Source organism: Dasypus novemcinctus, chromosome 6 (assembly GCF_030445035.2).
Source record: "Dasypus novemcinctus isolate mDasNov1 chromosome 6, mDasNov1.1.hap2, whole genome shotgun sequence".
Taxonomy (NCBI): Eukaryota; Metazoa; Chordata; class Mammalia; order Cingulata; family Dasypodidae; genus Dasypus; species Dasypus novemcinctus.
In genome coordinates, this window is record NC_080678.1 from 95,016,740 (window position 1) to 95,040,923 (window position 24,184).

The following is a 24,184-nucleotide window of genomic DNA, read 5'->3' on the forward strand; positions in this document are numbered from 1 at the left end:
AATTCTAATACTCTAAGCTAGTTTTCTATTAATCTAATTTTAGAAGTTTAGTTTCCTGAAGGACATAAACTGTATCTTCTCAGTTTCGTTTACAGGAGTAAGATAATTTTTCAAAGCAAAACCAGACAGAATGGTGTCAGGAGCACCTTATGACCCAATAAATCTGTAACTTTTCTCAGAGACAAAAAGCTTGATTTCCTTGAGCGGTTGGCTAAGAAAGGAGCTGTGAAGACCTTGCATCTGCACAACAATACCTCAACTGTGGGGTTTTTTAGCTACTGAAACCAAGAACAAGTTTGATGTGCCTGAGACAATGCACGACTGAGAAATTGCATGTACTCCCTTTTTCTTTGACTTTAAAAACTCTTAACTCCACCGTTTCTCACTTTGAACTGGTTTTGGGAAGATCCCCCCAGTTCCTTTCTTTTGCAGTTGCAATAAATCACCTTTCTGAGAGATGTTTCTACTTTGCCAAGCCGGATCAGGCAGGTCCTGCTATTGGAAAATAACCATAGTCACAGTAACATAAGCAACTAGAATTTACCCTTTTTTTGGTTGTTTGTGAGGGAAACTTTTTCAGGGGATGATTTCTGCCACTGTGTTGATGACCCTCACAATTTTGATTACTGTAGCTTCGTAGTAAGTTCCTCATATTTTTTATGTTTATGATAATGAAGATGACGTTTTGCCATAGTTGATCATTTGCTTGTTTTTCACTTTTCAGTACTTTTCCTTGGGATAAGTAGGTAAATTTTTGCAGAAATGAAATCTTGCCCTAAATATTCTTCTGTAAACTGAATTTCAAGTTATTTTATGAATAACCTCTATGTAAATTAGTATACCTATCACTTTTAATAGTTTTCTATTATATGGATTCCCTCAATTTAGTTTTCTTACACAAACATTTGTTGGAAAGCTTATTGCAATTTTGTCAGACTATTGAGTCTTGTCTACAAGAGTGTATATCTTCAACTGTTTAAGTATTTTATTATCTCGGGGGAAAACGTGATTAGTTACTTTCTTTGCGTGTCTTTGTGACTTATCTACACTTTTAGTTTATTGCTTTTGTAATTTTGATAAACTAGCTTTTTTTTTGTCCTCCTCACCCTTTAATTCCCCCCCCCCCCCGAAAAAAAAGAGAATAGCTGATACTCTCAGTATTTAAAAGTGAAGTTGACTAGCAGCTTTCCTTTCCTTAACAGCCATGTCTAAATTGTACACAGGACGCACACAGAACCCAGCTGTAATCTAGGACCTTTACGGAACCCCTGGAGGAAACCAGTGCTCCAGACTGCTTGGGAGGGTAACATCTCAGATCCCTAAACTCCCAGATAGGTAAATAGGGCGGTTATCTCCGCCAATCCCAAAGGGGTTGTTCGCGGAGACTTGTGGGAAACGTAGTTTTGACGTCGGGCGCTGAGCGGGTTCGAGTCTGCAGTCAGACCTTCTGCGCATGCCTTGTACATTCTGTATATGCCTCATAGCTCTTCCGCCTTTTCCTTCGGGATAGTCTTGCCTCCTTGCGTGGAGGGCGGTCCGGGGGCCGCCAAGCCTAAGCCATCTTCCGGAGTAAGTGAACACGGCGTGGGAGCGGCAGGTGAGCCCAGTGGCGGATGGGCAGGGCCGACGAGGGCCCCGCGCGTCTTGGGGAGTGGGCGGAAGGAGGTTAGAGCCCCGCGGTGGGGAGAAGCCCAGCGCTCTCTGCATGGGACCCTGAACGCCTGTAGCGCCGGCGGAGGTGAAAGGACAGCGGGCCAGGGGCGCGTCTGGTGGGAGACAGGGCAGGTGTTGCATGCGGGAACGTGAGAGCGCGGGCTCGTGGGGTCCTCGTGTGCCTGACCCCGGCTTTGAACTGGCGATGATGTTCCCGAAACTCAATCTCTGGGACCGCGGCAGAAAGGCTTCTGCGCATGCGTAAAGTGTGCGCGCTGAGCCGAATGGGAGGAGGTGGAGCTGCAAGCGAGAGCGCGTGCGCGCGTGCCGTGTGCTGGTAAGGCGTGGTCTGGGGAGAAGGGCTGGGCAGCTGCGGCAATTTTCGGTTTTCATCTTTCTGGACAGATTCCGTTTTCTTCCTTTTCCATTCATCCTTTCTAGATTCTAAAGTGGTCTCCTAGTCATGTCCATTATTGCATCTTAATATATGTTGATGTCCCTTTATCCTGACTTACCGTCGCATTCACGAAGGATCAAGAGTTAGCTATTTCTGTTTGAAAATAAGCAAAAAAATATGTTGCTTCTGAAAGTTAATATCTTGATCAGGATTACAGTTTGTTAGTGGCGAAAAGAACGACCGTGAAGGACAGGTCTAACGTTGCCCAAGCCAGTACTGTCTACTTTGCCACATAATGTCAAAGCATATTTCTTATTAGAGACTTCTGAATAAGGGCAACAGAATTAGATGAAGAAATTGAAACATAGGCCTTTCCTTAAAGCACTGATTTTTATAGCTTAAATTGATAAACAGCATAACCCTGAGCTGTTTTTTTTACCTCAGTTTTGACGGTTAATAGTCCTTCATTACATATATTATTATATATTTAATAATTCTGTCATTTTAATTTTTTTGTAAACCGTTAGGGAGATTTAAACCGTTAAAGCAATCCATAGCAAACAAATGCTTACATTTTCCCAGTGAAAATTTTGTGTCCAGAATCTACATGATTATATATATTAGAGTCATATTAGATAAGAAGTTTTTCACCGTCTTCCTGTCCCTTCTCAAGGCGCCATGGGACATTTTCCCATGGGGAGCAGTTTATATAGCCAGTACGTGTATTTTTTAGGGCAGGAGAATCCAGGAGCTGCAAAGCAGGCCATATTTTTCACGACCCCATTCCTCTTCTTCTAAAACCCAGCTGTATTTTCAGAGTTGTCTGCATTTTTCCAGGAGCATCAGAAAATGAACAAATTCGAGGTAAGTTGTTTGTGTATTCATTCCTCACTGTATTTACAATGGATTTTGTAAGATTTTTAAGCGTCCATTTGTTGAGATGGTAAATTAGAAATAAATAAAAATCAAACTTCACTGAAAATATAGTGTAACAGATCAATAAAAGGACAAGTTGACATTTAGATATTGACTAATAGAATTTTAGTTACTAATTTGAGCTGCAACTATATCTCTGATGTTCCCAACAGCCATGGCAGAAAGGCAGAAACTATTTTGCAAGATTTGCTTTTATCATAAGAATAAATCAGACTGATTCATCAGAGGATGTAAAGACATCCTGGAAATGGTCTTTTCTGGTCTTAATATTGGGATACATAGTAAATCCATAGTGACAGCTCTGAAATCAATGCAATATGTTGCCTCAAACCAGTCCTCATTGAGAGTAAGAGGGTCTGAGACATAATTCAAGAAGTCATCTTTTTGGTGATTTTGCTTGATCCTGGGATAAAACCTAGAATTTTTAGAGGAATGAATGACTTGCAAGCCTTTAACAAAAACTCTACATAATGATTTTATCTCAGTCAGGCTGTGCAGGTTGCATAGTAGATAATTCAAAGTTAAGTTCTCTGGTAGGTATATCTGAGCATCTTAATCAAGTTTCACCCCATAACATAGTGTCTTAGTTCTTCCCCTCTACTTTTAAAGGCATATCCAGATAAAAGGCACTAATGTTGTAATTGTAGTTGCCTTCCTCGAACAACTGCTGTGTTACCCTACTGACTGCTCTTTCCTGGAAAGTCTCCTCTGTTAGCTTCTGATACCAGTCTTCTGAAGTCTCTTGGAGCCGTCCTTATCTTGCCTAATAGCTCACTTCCAAGTTTTCATCCTTCATCTTCTCATTTTATATGTACATTGGAAAAATATGTAGATAGTTGAACAGTACTGTATATTATTTTGGTTTGCTTTTTAAGAATATACATGTATATTTATGATACACATTTCTTCCCAATTCAACAATAATTTGTGATCTCTCCATATGTATATTTCTACTAACGTTATATAGTAATCCATTGTATGGCTGCCCTATATCGTATATACTATGTTCTTTTGTTGGTAAACATTTATTCAGTAATATAATTTTTTCAGTAATATAAATAATGCTGCCATAACATGCTCTCTTTGTGCACATTTGCTCATGTGTCTCTAGGCTCTACAGCAGTGCTTCTCAAGGTGATGTCCCTTGACCAGATCACCTGGGGATCTGTTTGAAATGCGTATTCTCAGGCCTCACCCCAAATCTGCTGTAAAAGAATCTCTGGGGGTGGGGTTCAGCAATCTTTTTTTAGCATGGCTTCCTTGATGCCTACTCAGTTTAAGAATCACTCTTCTACGAGTATATACCTATGATTAATATTTTTGGATAATGGAATATGAGAATCTAAGTTTTTTAGGTATTTCGTTATTCATTAGACAACTACATTCCCTCCCTCCCTGCAGATCTAAAAATCATTTCACACTACTAGGTAAAAACCTCACTCTTAATTTTGATATGTCTGATTATATTAGTGAGATTGTTTAACTTCTAAAAATTTATGGCTTTTAAGGTTGTCTTTTTCTACTGAATTTTTTTTTTAACTTTGTTTTTCCTTTATTTTGGGAGGTACTGGGAATTGAACCTGTGACCTCGTACATGTGAAGCAGGCGCTCAACCACTGTGCTATACCTGCTCCACTTCTACTGACTTCTGTAAGGATTCCTTATGTATTTTGGATGGTCCTTTGTTACAGTGTTGCTGATTATCTTCTCCCAGTATGCCCTTTTTTAATTCCTCCCTCCCCCGCAGCTTTTTTTGCGTGCAGTCTGCTCTCTGTGTCCACTCGCTGTGCGCTCTTCTGTGTTTCTGCTTGTCTCCTGTTTTTGTTGCGTCACCTTGCTGAGTTGGCACTCTGCCGCGCTTGTGGGCTGGCCAGTGTGTGGGCGAGCCTGCCTTCACATGGAGGCCCCAGGACACAAACCCAAGGCCTCCCATGTGGTAGACAAGAGCCCAACTGCTTGAGCCACAGCTGCTTCCCTGCCCTTTGTCTTTTTTTTTTTGTCTTTATTTTTTTTTTAATATTACATTAAAAAAATATGAGGTCCCCATGTATCCCCTACCCCCTTCACCCCACTCCTCCCCCCCTAGCAACAATCTCCTCCATCATCATGAGACATTCATTGCATTTGGTAAATACATCTCTGAGCACTGCTGCACCTCATGGTCAGTGGTCCACATCATAGCCCACACTCTCCCACGTTTCATTCAGCGGGTCATGGGAGGACATACAATGTCCAGTAAGTGTCCCTGCAGCATCACCCAGGACAATTCCAAGTCCCGAAAACACCTCCACATCTCATCTCTTCCTCCCATTCCCCACACCCAGCAGCCACCATGGCCACGTTCTCCACACCAATGTCACATTTTCTTCAATTACTAATCACAATAGTTCATGAATAGAATATCAGTAAGTCCACTCTAATCCACATTCTATTCCTCCATCCTGTGGACCTTAGAATGGTTGTGTCCACTCCACATCTATATCAAGAGGGGGCTTAGATTCCACATGGATGCTGGATGCAATCCTCCTGCTTTCAGTTGTAGGCACCCTTGGCTCCATGGTGTGGTGGTTGACCTTCTTCACCTCCATGTTAGCTGAGTGGGGTAAATCCAATAAACCAGAGTGTAGGAGGTGAAGTCTGTTGAGGCTCAGGGCCTGACTATCATATGGTCAGTCTAGTGATTCAGATCCCCTGGGTATATATTAAACCCCAGCACCAACTACAGTTCTGGTAAAAGTAACAGGAGAGGCTTGTGAACAAAGTTCACATCTGAGTCCAGCTCCATCACACAGAAACACAAACTCCAAAGAAGGGCCAACTGACATGGCACTGAACTCCATCTGCCATGACCATAAAACCTGTGGGTCTCTGTAGCCCTCAGAAGAACCAATACCCGGGGTTGTATCTACTTTTTCTGTCTCTGGGACTCTACTGAGGTGTGTATAAGAACCTCCCGACTCTTTTTGGAGACTCATAGCCATATAAACTCATTTGTCCTTTCCATTTCCCCCTTGATTCAGGTCAAAAATCATGTTTAAGGGGAAACGGACTTTGGCCCAGTGGTTAGGGCGTCCGTCTACCATATGGGAGGTCCGCGGTTCAAACCCCGGGCCTCCTTGACCCGTGTGGAGCTGGCCATGCGCAGCGCTGATGCGCGCAAGGAGTGCCCTGCCACGCAGGGGTGTCCCCCGCGTGGGGGAGCCCCACGCACAAGGAGTGCGCCCCGTAAGGAGAGCCACCCAGCGTGAAAAGAAAGAGCAGCCTGCCCAGGAATGGCGCCGCCCACACTTCCTGTGCCGCTGACAACAACAGAAGCGGACAAAGAAACAAGACGCAGCAAATAGACACCAAGAACAGACAACCAGGGGAGGGGGGGAAATAAAATAAAAAAAAATAATAAAAAAAATCATGTTTAACTCCTGATATTATATGTAGACTGACTGCTATTTTTCTTTTAATGTAGTTATTCTTTCTGAAAGCTTTTCATTTTGATATTAACTTCTTTCTATTTTCTGCTTTTTTGTCTTGTTTTAAAAATATTTTCTTACCCCAGGGGTGTAATGAAGTTTTAAGATATTTTGTCTAAAAATATTAAATTTTCCATTTATAGTTAGTACTTTAATCTGTTTGAAATTTATTTTTTATATAATATGATAGAGAGAACTAATTTTATTTTTTATTCATCTCTAAAAAATAAGCAACACAATAAAAGGATAACACTTTCTGACCAAAGCTTAACAAGATAGACTTAAGTGGGAGTACCTGCCACTTTTCTTCATTATGCATGCTGCTGGCTTTGGACTGAGTTACAAATTTTATCAATTGCACAAAGTTTCATTGAGGCTTATTTTACTAAAAAATGAGAGTTTAATTTTTTTAGTTGTCTTCTTTACATTTAATGGGATGGTAATAATAATTTTTCTCTTTATGTCTCTTGAATTATATTTCTACATTTCCTAATACCTAAGCTTTGTGTTCTAAAAAGTGTTATTCTTTTAATGTCCTGCATAATTCTGTTTAATATTTCTTCCATAAAATTGTCCGTGTTCTCTTATCATTTGTAAAATGTTTCATCTATCTATAGATGTCACTTTTTTATTCCTAACAGTTTTTTATTTCTGCCTTCTGTTTTTTTCTTTTCATTTTTTTCTTTTTTTGACTAATTTTGTTGTAGATATCCATTTTATTAAAGACTTTTCAGTGAATCAGTTTTTCATTGATCTTCTCTATAAAGTTTTATTAATTTCTACTTTTTTCTTTATTCCTTCTTCTTTCAACTATCTTTAGTTATAGGCTGTTTTTTTCCTGACTTTTTAAATTGAACATGAATTCATTACTTTTAAAGTGTTTTTAATAGATACATTTAAGTATATAAATTTCCCTTTACATTGTAACTGCAAAACCCAGCTATTATATGTTGTACTTTTTGTTTCAATTTCCTTTTTGATGTTGCTTTTGATAAATAACTTAAAGTATATTTTAATTTTTAATAAATCTTATTTCTTTTAGTATAGCAGATATGTAGAAAAGTGCATAAATGTTATACACAGAGCTCAATGAGTTATTATACAGCCAACACCCATGTACCTACTACTCGTGTCAAAGCAGAACACCACCATTATTCCTGAGGTTTCTCTGATGCTTGTAACAGTACTTAATACCTCCCAATTCCCCAAAGATTAACAATTCTTATTTTTTGACGCCAAAGATTAGTATTGTTTTTGTTTTTATTTTTTTCTCAATAATTTTAAAAATAGTTTCACACTGACAGGATAGTTGCAAAAATAATACAAAACCCGTACAGAGAATTCCAACATACTTTCTACTGAGTTACCTAGATTTACCAACTTTAAACATTTTGCCACATATGCCTTATCATTAGTCATTCTGTCACTCTGTCCATCTGGCTACCTGTTCATTCCTCCATTCATCCCTCCATTTCTCCTCCCATCTGCTCTAGCCATATATCTGTTGATTTATAGATGTCCCTTGACCAGATCACCTGGGAATCTGTTTGAAATGCATATTCTCAGATTCATCTATTTTCTAAACATCTGAGAGAAGGTTTTATATATGGTGCTGCTTGAACACTTAATACCCCATGTACATTTCCTAAGAACAAGGATATTCACTAATGTCTGTTCAAGTCCTTTGCCCATTTTTAAATTGAGTTTTTCATTTTGACGTTGAGTTGTAGTTCTTTATATATTATATTCTTATGAAAAATGATTTCAAATATTTTCTCCCATTCTGCAGGTTGTCTTTTTTTACTGTCTTATTAATGTTCTTTTAATTTTTTTGAGGTCCTAATTATCTATTTTTTCTTTTGTTGCGTGAGCTCTGGATGTAAAGTCTATGAAACCGTTGCTGAACACAAGATCCTGAAGATGCTTCCCTTTGTTTTATTCTAGGAATTTGCTAGTTCTAGCTCATATATTTGGGTGTTTGATCTCTTTTGAGTTGATTTTTGTGTATGGTGTGAGGTGGGGGGAGTCCTTTTTTTTTTTGCAAATGAAGATCCAGCTTTCCCAGCACCATTTGTTAAAGACTGTTTTTTCCCAATTGAATGGTCTTTACCTCCTTGTCGAAAGTCAGTTGGCCATAATGTGAAGGTTGATTTCTGGGCTCTCATTTCTATTCCATTTGTCTATATGTCTGTTTTGATTGCTGTGTTTTTGTAATAAGTTTTGAGATTGGGAAGTGTGAGTCTTCCAACTTCATTTTTCTTTTGAAAGATAACTTTAGCTATCCAGGGCCTCTTACCCTTCCATATAAATTTGAGATTGACTTTTCCATTTCTGCTACTGTTCTGTTTTTATTAATGAAGAATATTTTTAATGTTCTTTCTTAACAATTTTATTAAAAATCATAGCTACTATTTCAGAAACTATTTGAAATTGAATATGTCTTGATTTGTGAGAGTCTTAACTATGATCCTGATACTATGTCAACTATATTTTTTAGATTAAGTAATGTATCCCTAAGGCAGCTTTATGCTGTAAGTACTGTTATACAAGTTTATATTTGAAGTCTATTTGAAATAGTTGATTTAAGGAATACATAGTTTAACAGTTGAAAAATTTGAGATCTCTTGAGTCTGAGTCTCCGGGAACTTGCCTATTCCTCTGGATGAGATAGATAATCATCCAAATTGGTGCTTAAATTGTGAGAACTTCTTGTTAAAAAAGATGTTTAAAGTCTGGTCATTATGAGTAAGTGCCAAAGAAATTCACTCTGAAGATCTTGGCACTCTTGCTAATTTTATCAATTCAGTTCATCTTCCTCTTGATAAACTTACTTTACTCTTAATCAGTGTACTCTCTTCACCTCAGATATTTAAGAAACCTCGGCCTTGGTACCCATGATATGTAGTTGCATCAAAGTATGTAAAGATTTTATTTACATGTTATTTATTAGCAACTTAATAAAATGCCACAATTTCAAATGTACATCCTTTCAGAAGCTATAAATTTTCCATTTACAAACCCCTATAGCTGCTGGCTATGGATTTACCACGACTGCTTAGTTATTGCCCATCTCATATTCATTCACTATTTCATTTATGACATTTCCTCCTTTTTGGATTCTGGCTTTTTGTGGGTTTTTTTAGGTGTAACATACATACAGTAAGGTAAATAAAGTGCATTCAGTATAGTTTTTTACTGTTCACTTTTTAAACACATGTACATATCCTTGTAACCATGGCCCAGATCAAAATATTAAATGTTTCCAGTACCTCTCAAGGTTCCTTTATGACCCTTTCCAATATATAAAAACCTCTCTCTCCATAAGATGGGCATTGATTTTACTACCATTTTTGGTTAATATTACCTGTCTTTGAAACTTCAAATATACAGAATTAGCATTTACACTTTTATATCATGCCTCCTTTATTCAGTGTATGTTAGATTCATCCGTGTTGATGTATGTGCCAGTAGGTCACCCTTTTTGCTGCTACATAATGTTCTATTGCATGAAAATGCTGTAATTTATCCATTCTCTTCTTAACAGGTATTATTATTCCAATTTATCTCCAGTAGTTTTGTTAGTTATACCATTTTGTATTTTTTAGTGTTTACTGTAGATATCACTATAGTATATCTTATTTTTGTTTACCTTCAATTAGCTCTTTTACATTTCAAAGACAATGCAAGAACCTTACTATAGTTTAATTCATTTACCACTCTCCTATCCTTTATGCCACTGCTGTGATATATTCTGCTTTGTTGTATTACATTACTTTTTCAGTTTTTTTTCATTACTCCTTGAAGTTTTATGCTTACCTCAGGTATTATTTTCCTTCAGTCTGAAGAGCTATATAATATTTCTTATTGTACATTTGTGCTGTTGATAATTTTTTTTCAACTTTCATTTGTCTGGAAAATATTTACTTTAGAAGATGATTTTTAATGGATATAGAGTTCTCTTGGGGCATTTTTTTCACCTCTTTTAAAATGCCATTCCATTTAAATTTTTTTATTTGCAAATTGTCTATTCAAATTTCTGCCCATTGTCTTCTGATTATTATGATTTCTGTTGAAGTTTACTGGTGCGTTTGCTATAGAGATGTTTTGTTTCTTTCTCCTGTTTATTTATAGAACCTCTTTCTGTATTAGGTCGGATTGTGTATTCCAGAAATCTTCTACTCTGAGTTGCATTTTTATTCCTTTGCTTCTTTTTGATAAAGATGTGTCCTTAATTTTAATATAGTATGATTAATATAATTTGTGTCTTTTAAGATATTATTTTAATTAAGCAGGCACTATTATTGAAATGATTGTCATTTTTCACCTTTGCCATTTCAGGGCCAGTTTTTGGACTACTCTGTTCCATTGATACATTCGAAATCTAATGCCTCTATCACACTACCTTACTTATGGTACATTCATAATAATTCTTGGTATATGTTGATATGTTTTTTGGCTACATTTTTCAAGATTGTCTTGTCTGTGCTTAGCCCTTTGCATTTCTACATATGTTAGAATTAGCCTAATATCCATGAAACTTTTTGCTAGGATTTTTATTCAGATTGCTATGAATCTATATATGTCAGTGTGGGGAATATTGATATCTTATAACATTGAGCCTTCTGGATCTAGGATTCTGTTATATCCTTCCATTTATTTGGATTTTATTTAGTTTCCTTCCTTCATTTTGTGTAATTATTTCTGTAGAGAGATTTTTGTATTTTTATGCTCTTAATTGCATCTATTAGAAATTTAGTCTTCTAATTTTGATAATAGAAATAAATACCTAAGATTTGTTAGATTGAAATTGCATCTAGCTTCTGAAGCTATATATTTATTTGGATTTCCTTTGTATATGATTTCTTTTGCATTATTGCTCTAAGAAATCTAGAAAAACATTGAGTAAAACGGAACAGAGCAGGTATCTTTTATTTTGAACACTTTTCCATATTCCACCATTAAGAGTGATACTCTGTATGTGTTTGAAGAAATCTTTTATCATTGTGGAAATTTCTTTCTCTTATTAGTTTGCCAGGAGTTTTTGTTATGTTTTTTTGGTATTTACTGAAATAGTTATAAGCCCTCTCTTAGATTTTAAAACTATTCACTCTTACTTTTCTTTCTTTCTTTCAGAAATTCCTTCATGGTGATCATGGCCTGTTTTTTCTCTGTAAGTCACATTTTCCCCCTTAGATTCCATTCTTGGTAATTTTCTCTCCTCAGTCTCTTATGGTCTCTGAGAGCCTTATGATTCATTCTTTTTTTTTTTTTTTTTCTCTTCTTTATTTTCTTTAATAAAATTGTTTTGAAGATGAGCACATTCATATTTCATAGAAGCATGCCTCAAATGCACCCTTTCCCACACATACCCTAACACCTACACCCTGGAACAGTGACTATCCCCTACCATATTTGTCAAAAAAAATTCCCACCTATTGTAGTTTCAACCACAGACCTATAAATCCCCAAAGTTCACCTGTTCCTTCCTCTAGTTCTATAGATAGTCCATCCCAACCTCCTCCCACCCTTTTTTACTCTCACATTCCAGCACCGTGACCACCACCCATCACCCCCTTCCACTGCCAGACTACCCCCTTATCTCACCTTACTTCGGGTTTTGCTTGTATTAGTATTGGCTTACCACATATAGTCCCTTTCTGTCTTGTGATAGCCTGTCTTCTAGACTCCGGTTTTGTGAGTCTGCTCAGTTGGCTTAGGTCATATCAGGGGGGTAATGCAATATTTGTCTTTTAGTGATTGGCTTACATCACCCCAACATCAGGTCTTCAAGATTCATCCATGTTGTTGTGTGTGTCAGTACTTTTTATTCCTTCTTACAGCTGAATAATATTCCACTGTATGTGTATACCACATTTTGCTGATCCGTTCATCAGTTGATGGACACTTGGGTTGTTTCCAGTTTTTGGCAATAGTGAATAATAATGTTGCTGTGACCGTTGGGGTGCATATATCTTTTCGTGTTCCTGCTTTCAGTTCTTCTGGGTATATACCTAGCAGTTGAATTGCTGGATTATATGGAAGTTCTATAGTTTAGCTTCCTAAAGAACCGCCAAACCATCCTCCACAATGGCTGCACCATTTTACATTCCCACCAGCAGTGGATGAGTGTTTCCTTTCCTCCACATCCCCTCTAAAACTTGTAGTCCTCTTTTTTTTTTAAATAGTCGACAGTCTAATAGGTATAAAATGATATCGCATTGTAGTTTTGATTTGCATTTCCCTAATAGCCAGTGATGTTCAGCATCTTTTCATGTGCCCTTTAGTCATTTGTATTTCTTCTTTGGAAAAGCATCTGTTCATATCTCTTGCTTATTTTTTAAATAGGTTGTTTGTCTTTTTATTTTCAAGATGTAGGATTTCTTTACATATGCTGGATATTAGGCCCTAACGATAAGTGGTTCCCAATTATTTTCTCCCATTGAGTAGGCTGCCTTTTCACTTTCTTGACAAACTCTTTGAAGAGCAAAAGTTTTTAAATTTGAGGAGGTACTATTTATCTATTTTTCCTTTCATTGCTCACCCTTTGGGTGTAAAGTTTATGAAACCATTTCCTGCTACAAGATCTCACAGGTGCTTCCCTGCATTATCTTCTGGGCACTTTATGGTCTGGTCTTGGCTTTTTTGTTTTTTTTTCTGAGGAACATAACTCAATCTATTCCACATTTGTAAATTTTAAAGTTTGTTCATGATTCTTTTTTAAAAATAAAATTTTACTGAGGTATATCATTCATAAATGAACATAAATAAATAAGAAGTATATAGGAAAAGTTGTGAACTTACAGAACAAACAAGAATATAATCACACAGAACCCCCATATATTTCCCCACCACCAATACCTTTCATCTTTGTGTAACATTTGTTAGAACTATAAAAGAACATCATCAGAATATTACTACTAATAATTGCCCATATATTTAATGTATCTTCCCCCCCACCTGATTATTAATACCCTGTATTAGTATTATGTATTTGTTATAGTTCATGAGAGAATACTCTGATGTTTGTCCTGTTAATCACAGTTCATCTTCCACTACTGGATTCCCTGGGTTATATAGCCCCATATTTTGTACAGTACATTCAGAGTATACACTCATTGGCTCTCATTTACATCCTGGAGTTGTGCTGTCAACATTTCAGTCAATTTTAGAATGTTTCCATTACTCTAAAAGGAAAAATCCCAAACCCCTTATTGCTGTCTCTGCTACAAAAATATTACGATATTACTGTTAGCTATTTTCCATAAGTTACATGAGTTGTGATTTTCCCATGTATCTCCATATTCTTTTTGTAAAGGAAGAACATTCTCATATTATTAACTATAATCTTCATCTACCACCGAAATCACTTTTATACATACCCTAGATTTTCTTGTTTCCTTTCATTTGACATTTACATTCACAGACTACCCCTTTCAGCCACACATTTATAAATGAGCAATGTTAGTTATACTCACTATGTGTTACTATCAATTTATTCATTTCCACACTTTTACAATAAATCATATTAAAAATAATTCATATATTGAGCATCAGCTCCCATTCTCAACCCACATTCTATTTCCTAGTAAATTGTACTCTAGAGTTTACCTCCATGAGTTTACTCATTTTATTTAGTTCATATTGGTGAGACCATACAATATATGTAATTTTGTGATTGGTTTATTTCACTCAACATAATAGCCTCAAGGTTCCAACATGTTGTTATATGTATCCTGATTTCATTTCTTCTTACAGTTGAGTAGTATTCCATTGTATGTATATACCATATTTACTTTAGCCATTCCTCAGTTGATGGACACATGGGCTGGTTACATATTATAGCAATTGTGAAAATGCTCCTATGAACATTAGTGTGCAAATGTCAGTTCATGCCCTTGTTTTCAGTTCTTCTGAATGTATTCCTGGTAAGGGGTTTACTGGATCATACGGGTATTCTGTAATTCAGCTTTTTGAGTTATCACCAAACTGTCTTCCACAGAAGCTTTACCATTTTACATTTCTACCCATACTGAAGGAATGTTCTAATTTCTCCACATCCTCTCCAGCACTTGTAGTTTTCTGTTTATTTTTCTGTTTATTGTTGTCAATAATGGCCATTCTAATTCTTTAAGGTGTGAAATGATATCTTATTGAAATTTTGATCTGCATTTCCCTAATAGTTAATGATGTTGAATATTTTTTCATGTGCTTTTTGGCCATTTTTAATTCCTCTTTGAAAAAATGTCTAGTCAAGTCTTTTACCCATTTTTTAATTGGGTTGCTTGTCTTTTTATTGTTGAGTTCTATGATCTCTTTATATAATGTGGATGTATTAGTCAGTCAGAGGGGTGCTTTTGCAAAATACCAGAAATTGGTTGGTTTTTATAAAGGGTATTTATTTGGGGTAGGAGCTTACAGATACCAGGCCATAAATCATAAGTTACTTCCCTCACCAAAGTCTCTTTTCACGTGTTGGAGCAAGACGACTGCTGACATCTGCACGGGTTCAGGCTTCCTGGGATTCTCTGGGCTCAGCTCCTCTGTTTTCTCCACAAGGTCAGCTGTAGACTATGAGGCTCTCTAGGCTTTGCCTCTCTCCACAAGGTCAGCTATAGAGTATCAGGTGAACAGCTCTGTCTCTCTCCCTGAAGCTCCAGCTTCAGCATCAAACTCCGACATCAAAACTCCAACATTAAGAACCCTCAGCTCTGGCCTTTGCTGTGCCTTTTATCTATGAGTTCCCACCCAAGAAAGGTGGGGACTCAACACCCTACTGGCACAAGAGGTTCACGTAATTACTTAATCAAGTAAACCTATGAATCCTATATAATCTAATATGCCCAGAAGAAACGATCAGTTTACAAACATAATCCAATATTTCTTTTTGGAATTCATCAATAATATCAAGCTGCTACAGTGGATAACAAAACCTTGTTGGATTTATGTTTTCCCAATATTTTTTCCCATTGAATAGTCTGCCTTTTTTCCTTCTTGATAAAGTCAAAAGACTTTGTGTTTAATTCTGAGGAATTAATTTTGAGGAGGTCACTTTTTTCTATTTTTTCTTTCATTGCTCATGCCTTGGGTGTAAGGTTTAAGAAACTACCACCTACCACAAGATCTTAAAGGTCTTTCCCTACATTTTCTTTTAAAAATTTTTTGGTTGTACGTTTTATGTTTAGGTCCTTGATCAGTTTTGAGTTAATTTTTAATAAGATGTGAGCTAGACATCCTCTTTCATTCTTTTGAATATGGATATCCAGTTCTCCTAGCACCATTTGTTGAATAGACTGTTCTTGTCCAGCTGAGTGGGCTTGACAACCTAATAGACAGCAGTTGACCGTAGATGTGAGGGTTTCTTTCTGAAGTAGCAATTCACTCTCCTTGGTCTATATGTCTATCTTTATATCAATACTATGCTCTTTTTACTACCATAGCTAGTTAAATTCCAGAAGTGAGAGCCCTTCAACTTCGTTACTCCTTTTTAAGATGTTTCTTGGCATTTAAGGCCCCTTACGTTGCCAAATAAATTTGATAAATTGGTTTTCTATTTCTTTAGAAAAGGTTTTTGGGATTTTGGGGGGATTGCATTGAATCTTTATATCAATTTATGTAGAATTGACATTGCAATATTTAGTCTTCCAATCCATGAACATGGAATGTCTTTCCATTTATTTAGGTCTTCTTTGAGTTCTTTTTAGCAACGCATTGTAGTTCTCTGAATACAAGCACCTTATATCCTTCATTAAGTTTATTCCTATTTCGCCACTATTGTAAATGGTTTTTTCCTGACTTCCTCCTCAGATTGTTTATTACTAGTATATAGAATTATTACTGATTTTTGCATATTAATCTTGTATCCTGCCACTCTCCTAACTTGCTTATTAGGTAGTTTTGTTTTAGGTTTTTTGGGACTTTCTAGGTACAGTATCATATCTACAAATAGTGATAGTTTTACTTCTTCCTTACCAAAATGGATGCCTTTTAAATTTCTTTTTCTTTCCTGATTGCTCTGGCTTGAATCTGTAGCACTATTTTGAACAACAGTGGTGACAATGGGCATCCTTATCTTGTTCTACACCTGAACTGGAAAGCTTTCACTCTTTTGCCCTTGAGTACAAAGTTAGTTGTGGGTTTTTCATATATGCCCTTTATCATGTTGAGAAAGTTTCCTTCAATTCCTAAAATTTGGAATATTGTTATCAAGAAAGGATGCTGTATTTTGTCAGATGCCTTTTCTGTGTTAATCTAGATAGTCATGTGATTTTTGTTCTTTGATTTATTAATGTGGTGTATTATGCTGTTTGATTTTCTTGTGTTGAATCACCCTTGCGTGCCTGGTATAAAACCCACTTAATCATGATGAATTATTCTTTTAATGTGTTGCTGGATTCAATTAGGGTGTACTGAGGATTTTTACATCTGTATTCATTAGGGAAATGGATGTGTAATTTTCTTTTTTTGTGATATCTTTACTGATATCTTTTGTGTTAGGGTGATTCATTCCTTCTACTTGCTTTGGGAAGAGTTTGCTGTTTTTTTTTTTTCTACTTCTTTGAGCTTTGTCATTGCATAATTGGATTTATGACTTCTTTTATAATGTAAGCATTGGGGCCTATAAATTGCCTTCTCAACACAGCTCTCTCTGAATTCCATAGGTTCTGATATGTTGTATTCTTATTTTTTCTTATCTCGAGATATGTATTGATATTCCTGCAATTTCTTCTTTGACCCACTGATTATTTAAGAGTGTGTTGTTTATTCTCCATATGTGTGTGAATTTTCCCTTTTTCTGCCTGTTCTTGACTTCCAGCTTTATTCCATTATGATCAGAGAAAGTACTTTATATAATTTCAATCTTTTTACATTTATTGATCTGCTTTTTGAGACAAACTGTGGTCTATCCTGAAGAGAGACCCATGAGCACCTGAGAAAAATGTACATCCTGCTGTTTTGGGATACAGTGTTCTGTATATGTCCTTTATGTTTCTGTATATGTCTATTATGTTTATTTATTATATTATTTAAACTCTCTGTTTTCCTTTTTGTCCTCTGCCCAGGTAGTCTATCCAATGATGAGAGTGATGTATTAAAGTCTCCTACTATTATTTTACAGACATATATTTCACCCTTCAGTTTTGCCAATTTTTGCCTCATGTAAATTGGTGCATCCTGGTTAGGTACATATACATTTATGATTGCTGGGCTTTCTTCCTAGTGGATTTCCCCTTTTATTAATATATAGTGTCCTTCCTTGTCTCTAATAACAGCCTTGCTTTTTTTTTTCTTTTTAAGGAGGCAGTGGGAATTGAACCTGGGACCTTGTACATGGGAAGCAGGAGCTCAACCACTGAGTTGCACCTTCTCCCACAGCTTTGCTTTTAAAGTCTATTTCATTGACTATATATAGCTACTCTGGCTTTTTTTGTTTTTGTTTTTGTATGCATGGATTATCTTTTTCTGTCTTTTAACTTCAGGATATTTGTAACCTCAGTTCTAAGGTAAGTCTCCTAGATAGCATAGAGATGGCTTATATTTTCTTACATATTCTGCCAGTCTCTGTCTTTTGATTGGGGAATTTAATCCATTAACATTCAGTGTTGTTATTATAAGACAGTTCTTACTTCACCCATTTTGACCTTTGGGTTTTCTCTCTCATATCTTGTTTTCACCACTCTATTTATATTCTTAGTTACATTTACCGTTGTAATTTTCATTTCTAAACTCTCTTCGAAGCCTCTCTCTTCTGTGTGTGTGTTTTTTTTTTAGGCTGTAGTACTGCTTTTAGTATTGCTTGCAAGGCCGGTTGCTTGGTTAAACTCTCAGTATGTTTATCTGTGAATATTGTAAACTGACCCTCATTTTTGATAGACAGTCTTGCCAGATATAAGTTTCTTGGGCTGGCAGTTTTTCTCTTGCAGTATCTTAAATATATCATACTACTGCCTCCTTGCCTCCATGGTTTATGATGAGAAATCAGCACTTAATGTTATTGGGCATCCCCTGTATGTGAAGAATCACTTTTCTCTTGCTCTTCTTGGTATTCTTTCTTTGTCTTTGGCATTTGACATTTTGATTAGTAAGTGTCTTGGGATAAGTGTATTTGGATTTATTCAGATGGGAGTCTGTTGTGGTTCTTGAACATGGTTATCTATGTCCTTTAATAGGGTTGGGGAATTTTCTACCGTTATTTCCTCAAATTTTCCTTCTGTCCTTTGTCCCTTCTCCTTCTGGGACACCCATGACATGTATGTTTGCACATCTCTTGCCATAATTTAGTTCCCCTGATAATTTTTTCCATTCTTTTCTTTATTTCTTTTCTTGTATGTTCACTTTTGGAGGCCCTGTCTTCAAGCTCACTGATCCTTTCTTCTGCCTCTTCACATCTGCTATTATATGCCTCCAGTGTATTTTTTATTTCATTTATTGATGTTCTTACATGTGTGCTTTCAAATTCTTTGTGCTTAACCAATGTCATCTTGATGTCCTTAATCTCTTTAGCCATCTCATTCAATTTACTAAGGAGATTTGTTTGAACATCTATGATTAGTTGTTTCAGCTCCTTTATCTTCTCTGGAGACTTAGTGTGTTCCATTGACTGGGCCATACTTTCCTGTTTTTTGGTATGGATTGTAATTTTTTATTAGTGTTTCAGCATCTGATTTACTACATGTATTTAGCTGGATGCAGTTTCTTTCTTTACTCTAGGGCTTTCTGTTAGATTGACTTTGAGCTACAGCCCCTCTAGGATACTTAGTTCAACTTAATTTGAGACTTTATTGTTGCTCATGTTTAGCCAATCTGAAACTTTTTCAACTGTTTTTCAAGTGTTTTATGCCCTTTCTCCCTTGCTTGTTGTGGAGTTAGAGCTGAGGATGCAGTTGGTAGTGTAAGCTATGAAATCTGACATTGCCTGCATTGCGCCAGGAACCAATGACGCTTATCCCACATTTTTCCCCTGCCAAGTGTAGGGATGGAGCCACAACTGTGTGCAGTAATACAAGCTGTGCAGGCCAAGACCATCTGTCATTGCCTGGAGAGACTGATGAAGCTCCATGCTCCTTACAGGCTGTAGCGCTCCCTTTATTATCTCTTATAAATCTAGGCTTTTTGTAGCATGCTTGTTCAGTTTTTATTTGTCTGTGGAGACTTTAAATAAATCCCTGTTTTTGAAGGACAGTTTTGCCAGATGAAGTATTCTTAGCTGATATTTTTTATCTTTTAGTGTCTTAAATACATCATACCACTTTTTTCTTGCCTCCATGGTTTCTGATGAGAGATCAGCGGTCATTCTTATTAAGGTTCCCTTGTATGTGATGTAGTGCTTTTCTCTTGCTGCTTTCAGAATTCTCTCTTTATCTCATATTTGTCCTTCTGAATAGTAGGTACCTTGGAGTAGGTCTATTCATATTTATTCTGTTTGGGGTGCATTGTCCTTCTTGGATATTGATATTTATGTCTTTCATAAAGATTGGGGAGTTTCTGTTATTATTGTTATATTATTATTATATTATTATATTATTATATTATTATTTCTGTTATTATTGTTTCCATAATATTCTTTCTGCCCCTTTTCTATTTTCTTCCCCTTCTGGGACACATATAATACATAGTTTAATCTCATCCGCGGTGTCTTTCATTCCCATAAGCTCTGTTACTTTTCTTTACAGGCTTTCAGATTGTTCTTTATGCTCACCCAGTGTCTTTGTAATATCCTTTTTTAGTCATATTTTCCTTCAATTCTTTGATTTGATTTTGGAGATTTGTGTGATTATCATTGATTAGTTGTCATAAATCATATGTCTTATTAGGATTTTTGGATTGTTCCTGTGACTGGGCCTTATCTTCCTGTTTCTTAGTATGGCTTGTAATTTTTTGCTGATGTGTAGGCATCTGAATGTGCTGGTGAGTTTACTCTGATGGTCCATTTCTCTCTTTCCTAGTGGTTTTGTTTCATTTTTGTTTCATGGCTCTTCCCTGTTATGGTTAAGTCTTTCAAATTGTTCAGCCTAAGTTATCAGAATAGGGCTAGGGTCTCAATAATGGGGCTCAGATCCACTCCCAGGAGTTGGTGACAAGAGACACCTCAAAGTGGTTTTTCACCCTGCAGTTTCCCAGGCAGACAGCAGATGGTGCTCGTCAGCAAATCTTTCAACCTCCACTTGCCTGTGATTCTAGTTTGGCCAAAGTTGAGATTCAGAGCAGGCTTTGCTAGCCAGGGTTACTTCAGAGCTACTACTCTTTTTTTTTATTGATTCTTTAAAAATATTACATTAAAAAAAATATATGAGGACCCATTCAACCCCACCACCCCTACCCCACCACTCCCCCCCCCAGCAACACTCATTCCCATCATCATGACACATCCATTGCATTTGGTAAGTACATCTCTGGGCACCTCTGCACCTCATGGTCAATGGTCCACATCATGGCCCATACTCTCCCCCATTCCATCCAGTGGGCCCTGTGAGGATTTACAATGTCCTGTGATTGCCCCTGTAGCACCATCCAGGGCAGAGAGCTACTACTCTTGACCCTCTACCATACCCCATCTCTTCCCAGGGAGGAAGGTGTCTATTCCCCTCTCAGTTTGATGCAGTGAGCCACAGGTTTTATCCAGGCTGCTTGCCTTGATGGTACGGGATGGGTGCCATTTCCAGACATGAGGGTAGTAACTCTTGGGTTTTAATTTCAGCTTCTTTGTCTCTCTGTCTCTTACCCTACTAGGGGAAGCACAGTATTCTCTTTGTCAGCAGATCCCCACAGCATTTCCATCAGACAGCTTTTTTCCCTTCCTCTATTGTTTTTGTGAGCAAGTTCTGATTCATTCTTAATGGCTTCAGCCACCATCAAATCATGATGTCCTAAATCCTTTTCAATATACTTAAAGCCTATCTTGCTAAATAACTGTGCTCAATCTATTTTCCACTAATTTCCCGTCACACTTAATGATAATATCTGCAGCTGTTCATACAGAAAAGCCTGGGGAAGCATTTCCTTTCTATCCAGTGAATTGGTGACACCATTCTGTTGCTGAGTATCTCATAGTGTCAGTGCCCTATTTGCATCCTAGTTTCTACTACTGTATTTTGTTGCTGTTTTTGTCTCTTAGCCTCCCCTCCCCAACCCCCCCCTCCGTTTTAATAGTATAGGTGCTCTAAATAAAAACCTGGTTACATAATTTCAGTATATGTTCACATCGCTTCTCTGGCTCTTCTTTTTTCATTATAACATTATAATACATCATTAAATATGTTATTTCCAAAATGTTTTCCTTATTATTTTCTACACATTCTATGTATTGTTTCTGAATTGAAGGGTTAGAACCTAGAAAATGTATTGCAATGAAATAAAATATTAGGCTGCCTTTCTATGTATTTAAATCTTAATAGAAATATAGTGAAAATTTACAATAAATGTATTAATACATACTTATAATTTATAATATTACTGCATATATTGTTTTCATACCAAGATGTAGGCTCCTTGAATACAAAGAAATTTTAATTAATCATAGTATCATTATCCTTAACAGCTAGAATAATTCTATGCACATTGTGGGAAATTGATAATTTTTTTTGCATGAATTAATAATGCGATGGCAGAATATTTCTGTTGTGATTTCTCACAAAGTATAAAGCTAAGCAAACATTCTGTACACCCCACTTTGGTAAGCTCTGAACAATATTCATGGTAAGAATTAGTTCCCATACATCTTTTACCACATTACCTAATTCTGAACATTTCAGATTGAACAAGAACTCCAGGGATCAGTGTCATTTAATGATGTGACTGTGGGCTTCAGCCAGGAGGAGTGGCAGCACCTGGACACTACTCAGAGGTCCCTGTCTAGAGATGTGATGCTGGAGAACTATAGTAACTTGGTTTCAGTGGGTAAGATCTGTTTCCTGTGTAATTACAAATCACATTCTTTACCTTTTTGATTATTGAAACATGCAGACATTCTATAGCATTTAATGATATTTAAAATTGGGAGTCAGGAATTGGTATTTATTAATCCTTTTTGAGCATCAGAAATATATTTATGTTCACATTTCCTGCGAAATGTTCCTATGGTGCCTTCAATGAGCAGCTGCAGAAACTACCTTCTCCTTCAGAGACCCTAAAGTTTACATAGCCTGGCCCAAGTCCTAAATTATTTCTCTTTAACAGGTTATTGTGTTACAAAACCGGAGGTGATCTTCAGGTTGGAATAAGGAGAGGAACCGTGGATACTGGAGGAAGAATTCCCAAGCCAGAGCTTCCGAGGTAAGTTAATGCATACTGCACAGATAAACGTCAGGCATAATATTTCTTTATGATTAATTCAGGAGATGACAACTTTGAAATGTTCTTCATGAATATCTTTTTAAAGGCCTTAGCCTTTGGTAATGACCTAGATTACTAATTCCTAGATCACAGGTGTTAATCTCAGAAAAATGCCTTCCCATTGATTCATTTTTATAATATTTACATTATTACACATCTCCCCACAACTCAGTCTTTGTCCAGCTCACCTTTACTATTTTGATTTCTTAGTGATTCTTTGTTTTTCCAAGCAATTTCAGTTGCCCATCTTACCTACATTGTCCTGCATTTTTGCTGATGTTAGGTCTCCATCCATACATTTATTTTCCATTAAGCAGATAATTTTTGAGCATGTTCTATATACCAGCCAGTTATTTAGAGCTGGGGAAATTTTATTAGTCAGCCAAAGGGGTGCTGATGCAAAGGACCAGAACTCTTGGCTTTTAATAAGGGTATTTATTTGGGGTAGAAGCTTACAGTTACCAGGTAGTGAAGAGTCCAAATCAAGGTACCATAAGAGGTACTTTCTCACCCAAAGTTTGTTGCCATTTATTGACACAAGATGGTGGGCCATCTCTGTGAGGGTTCAACCTTCCTCCCTTTTAAGGCTCCATGGTCTAAGCTTCTTCTAATCTCAGCTGTAGACTGATATATGGCTCTTGCAACTTTGCAGCTCAGCTGCTCAGGTCTCTTCACAAAGTCAGCTGTAGATTATCAGGCTCATCTCTTTTCCCAGGGCCTCTGCCATATCTAATGAGCTGTCTCTTCCTGTGTTGTTCTTCTCTGTGTATTTACTTTCTGGGGCTCTAGCATCAAAACTCAAACTCTCTCCTCTGCCATGTCCTTTTCTTTGTGGGTCCCTGCCCACCAAAGGGGTGGGAACTCAATGTCCTACTGATGTGACCAAATCAAAGCCCTAATCATAATTGTATCAAGTAAAAGTGAAACCTCTGAATTTAATACAATCTAAAATGCCCAGAGTACTGGTTTATAAACACAATCCAATATCTATTTTTGGAATTCATAAAAAATGTCAACTACTACAGATATAGTAGTGAAGAAAATAATACCTCCAAATGAGCATTTATGAGTAGTATTAAACACAAAATCAAAATATTTATGTGTATTAAATGCTCTGTGGTGATAAAAACTAACAAGGGAATTAAAACAGGTTTAGATTGCATTACTTTAAGAAGAGTAGTCACAGGAAGCCTTAATAAGATCAACATTAAAGCAGAAATATGAATGAAATGAGTGTGTGCGCTGTCTGGATTCTACCTGCAGCAGGAGTAACAGCAGCTGCTAAGCTCATGAGATAGGAATGTTCTTGATATTTTTGAGGAATAACAAAAAAGGCACAATGGCTGGAGGAGAGTGCTTGACAGGAGGAGGGCAGGGAATGATGTCAGAGATTGTCTGAAAG

The 24,184-nt window shown here is 36.7% G+C and overlaps 1 protein-coding gene across 1 annotated transcript in view; it reads left to right on the forward strand.

Moving 5' to 3' along the window:
• Window positions 1-1,443: 1,443 nt before the first annotated feature.
• Window positions 1,444-24,184, forward strand: part of LOC101412445 (zinc finger protein 33B-like) — a 50,706-nt gene continuing 27,965 nt past the window's right edge. Inside the window, exons 1-4 of the mRNA XM_071215910.1 lie at window positions 1,444-1,597; window positions 2,856-2,914; window positions 22,203-22,347; window positions 22,627-22,722. Of these exons, the coding sequence (XP_071072011.1) occupies window positions 1,474-1,597; window positions 2,856-2,914; window positions 22,203-22,347; window positions 22,627-22,670 (372 nt within the window). The 5' untranslated portion in view covers window positions 1,444-1,473 and the 3' untranslated portion in view covers window positions 22,671-22,722. The remainder of the gene's footprint in view (window positions 1,598-2,855; window positions 2,915-22,202; window positions 22,348-22,626; window positions 22,723-24,184) is intronic.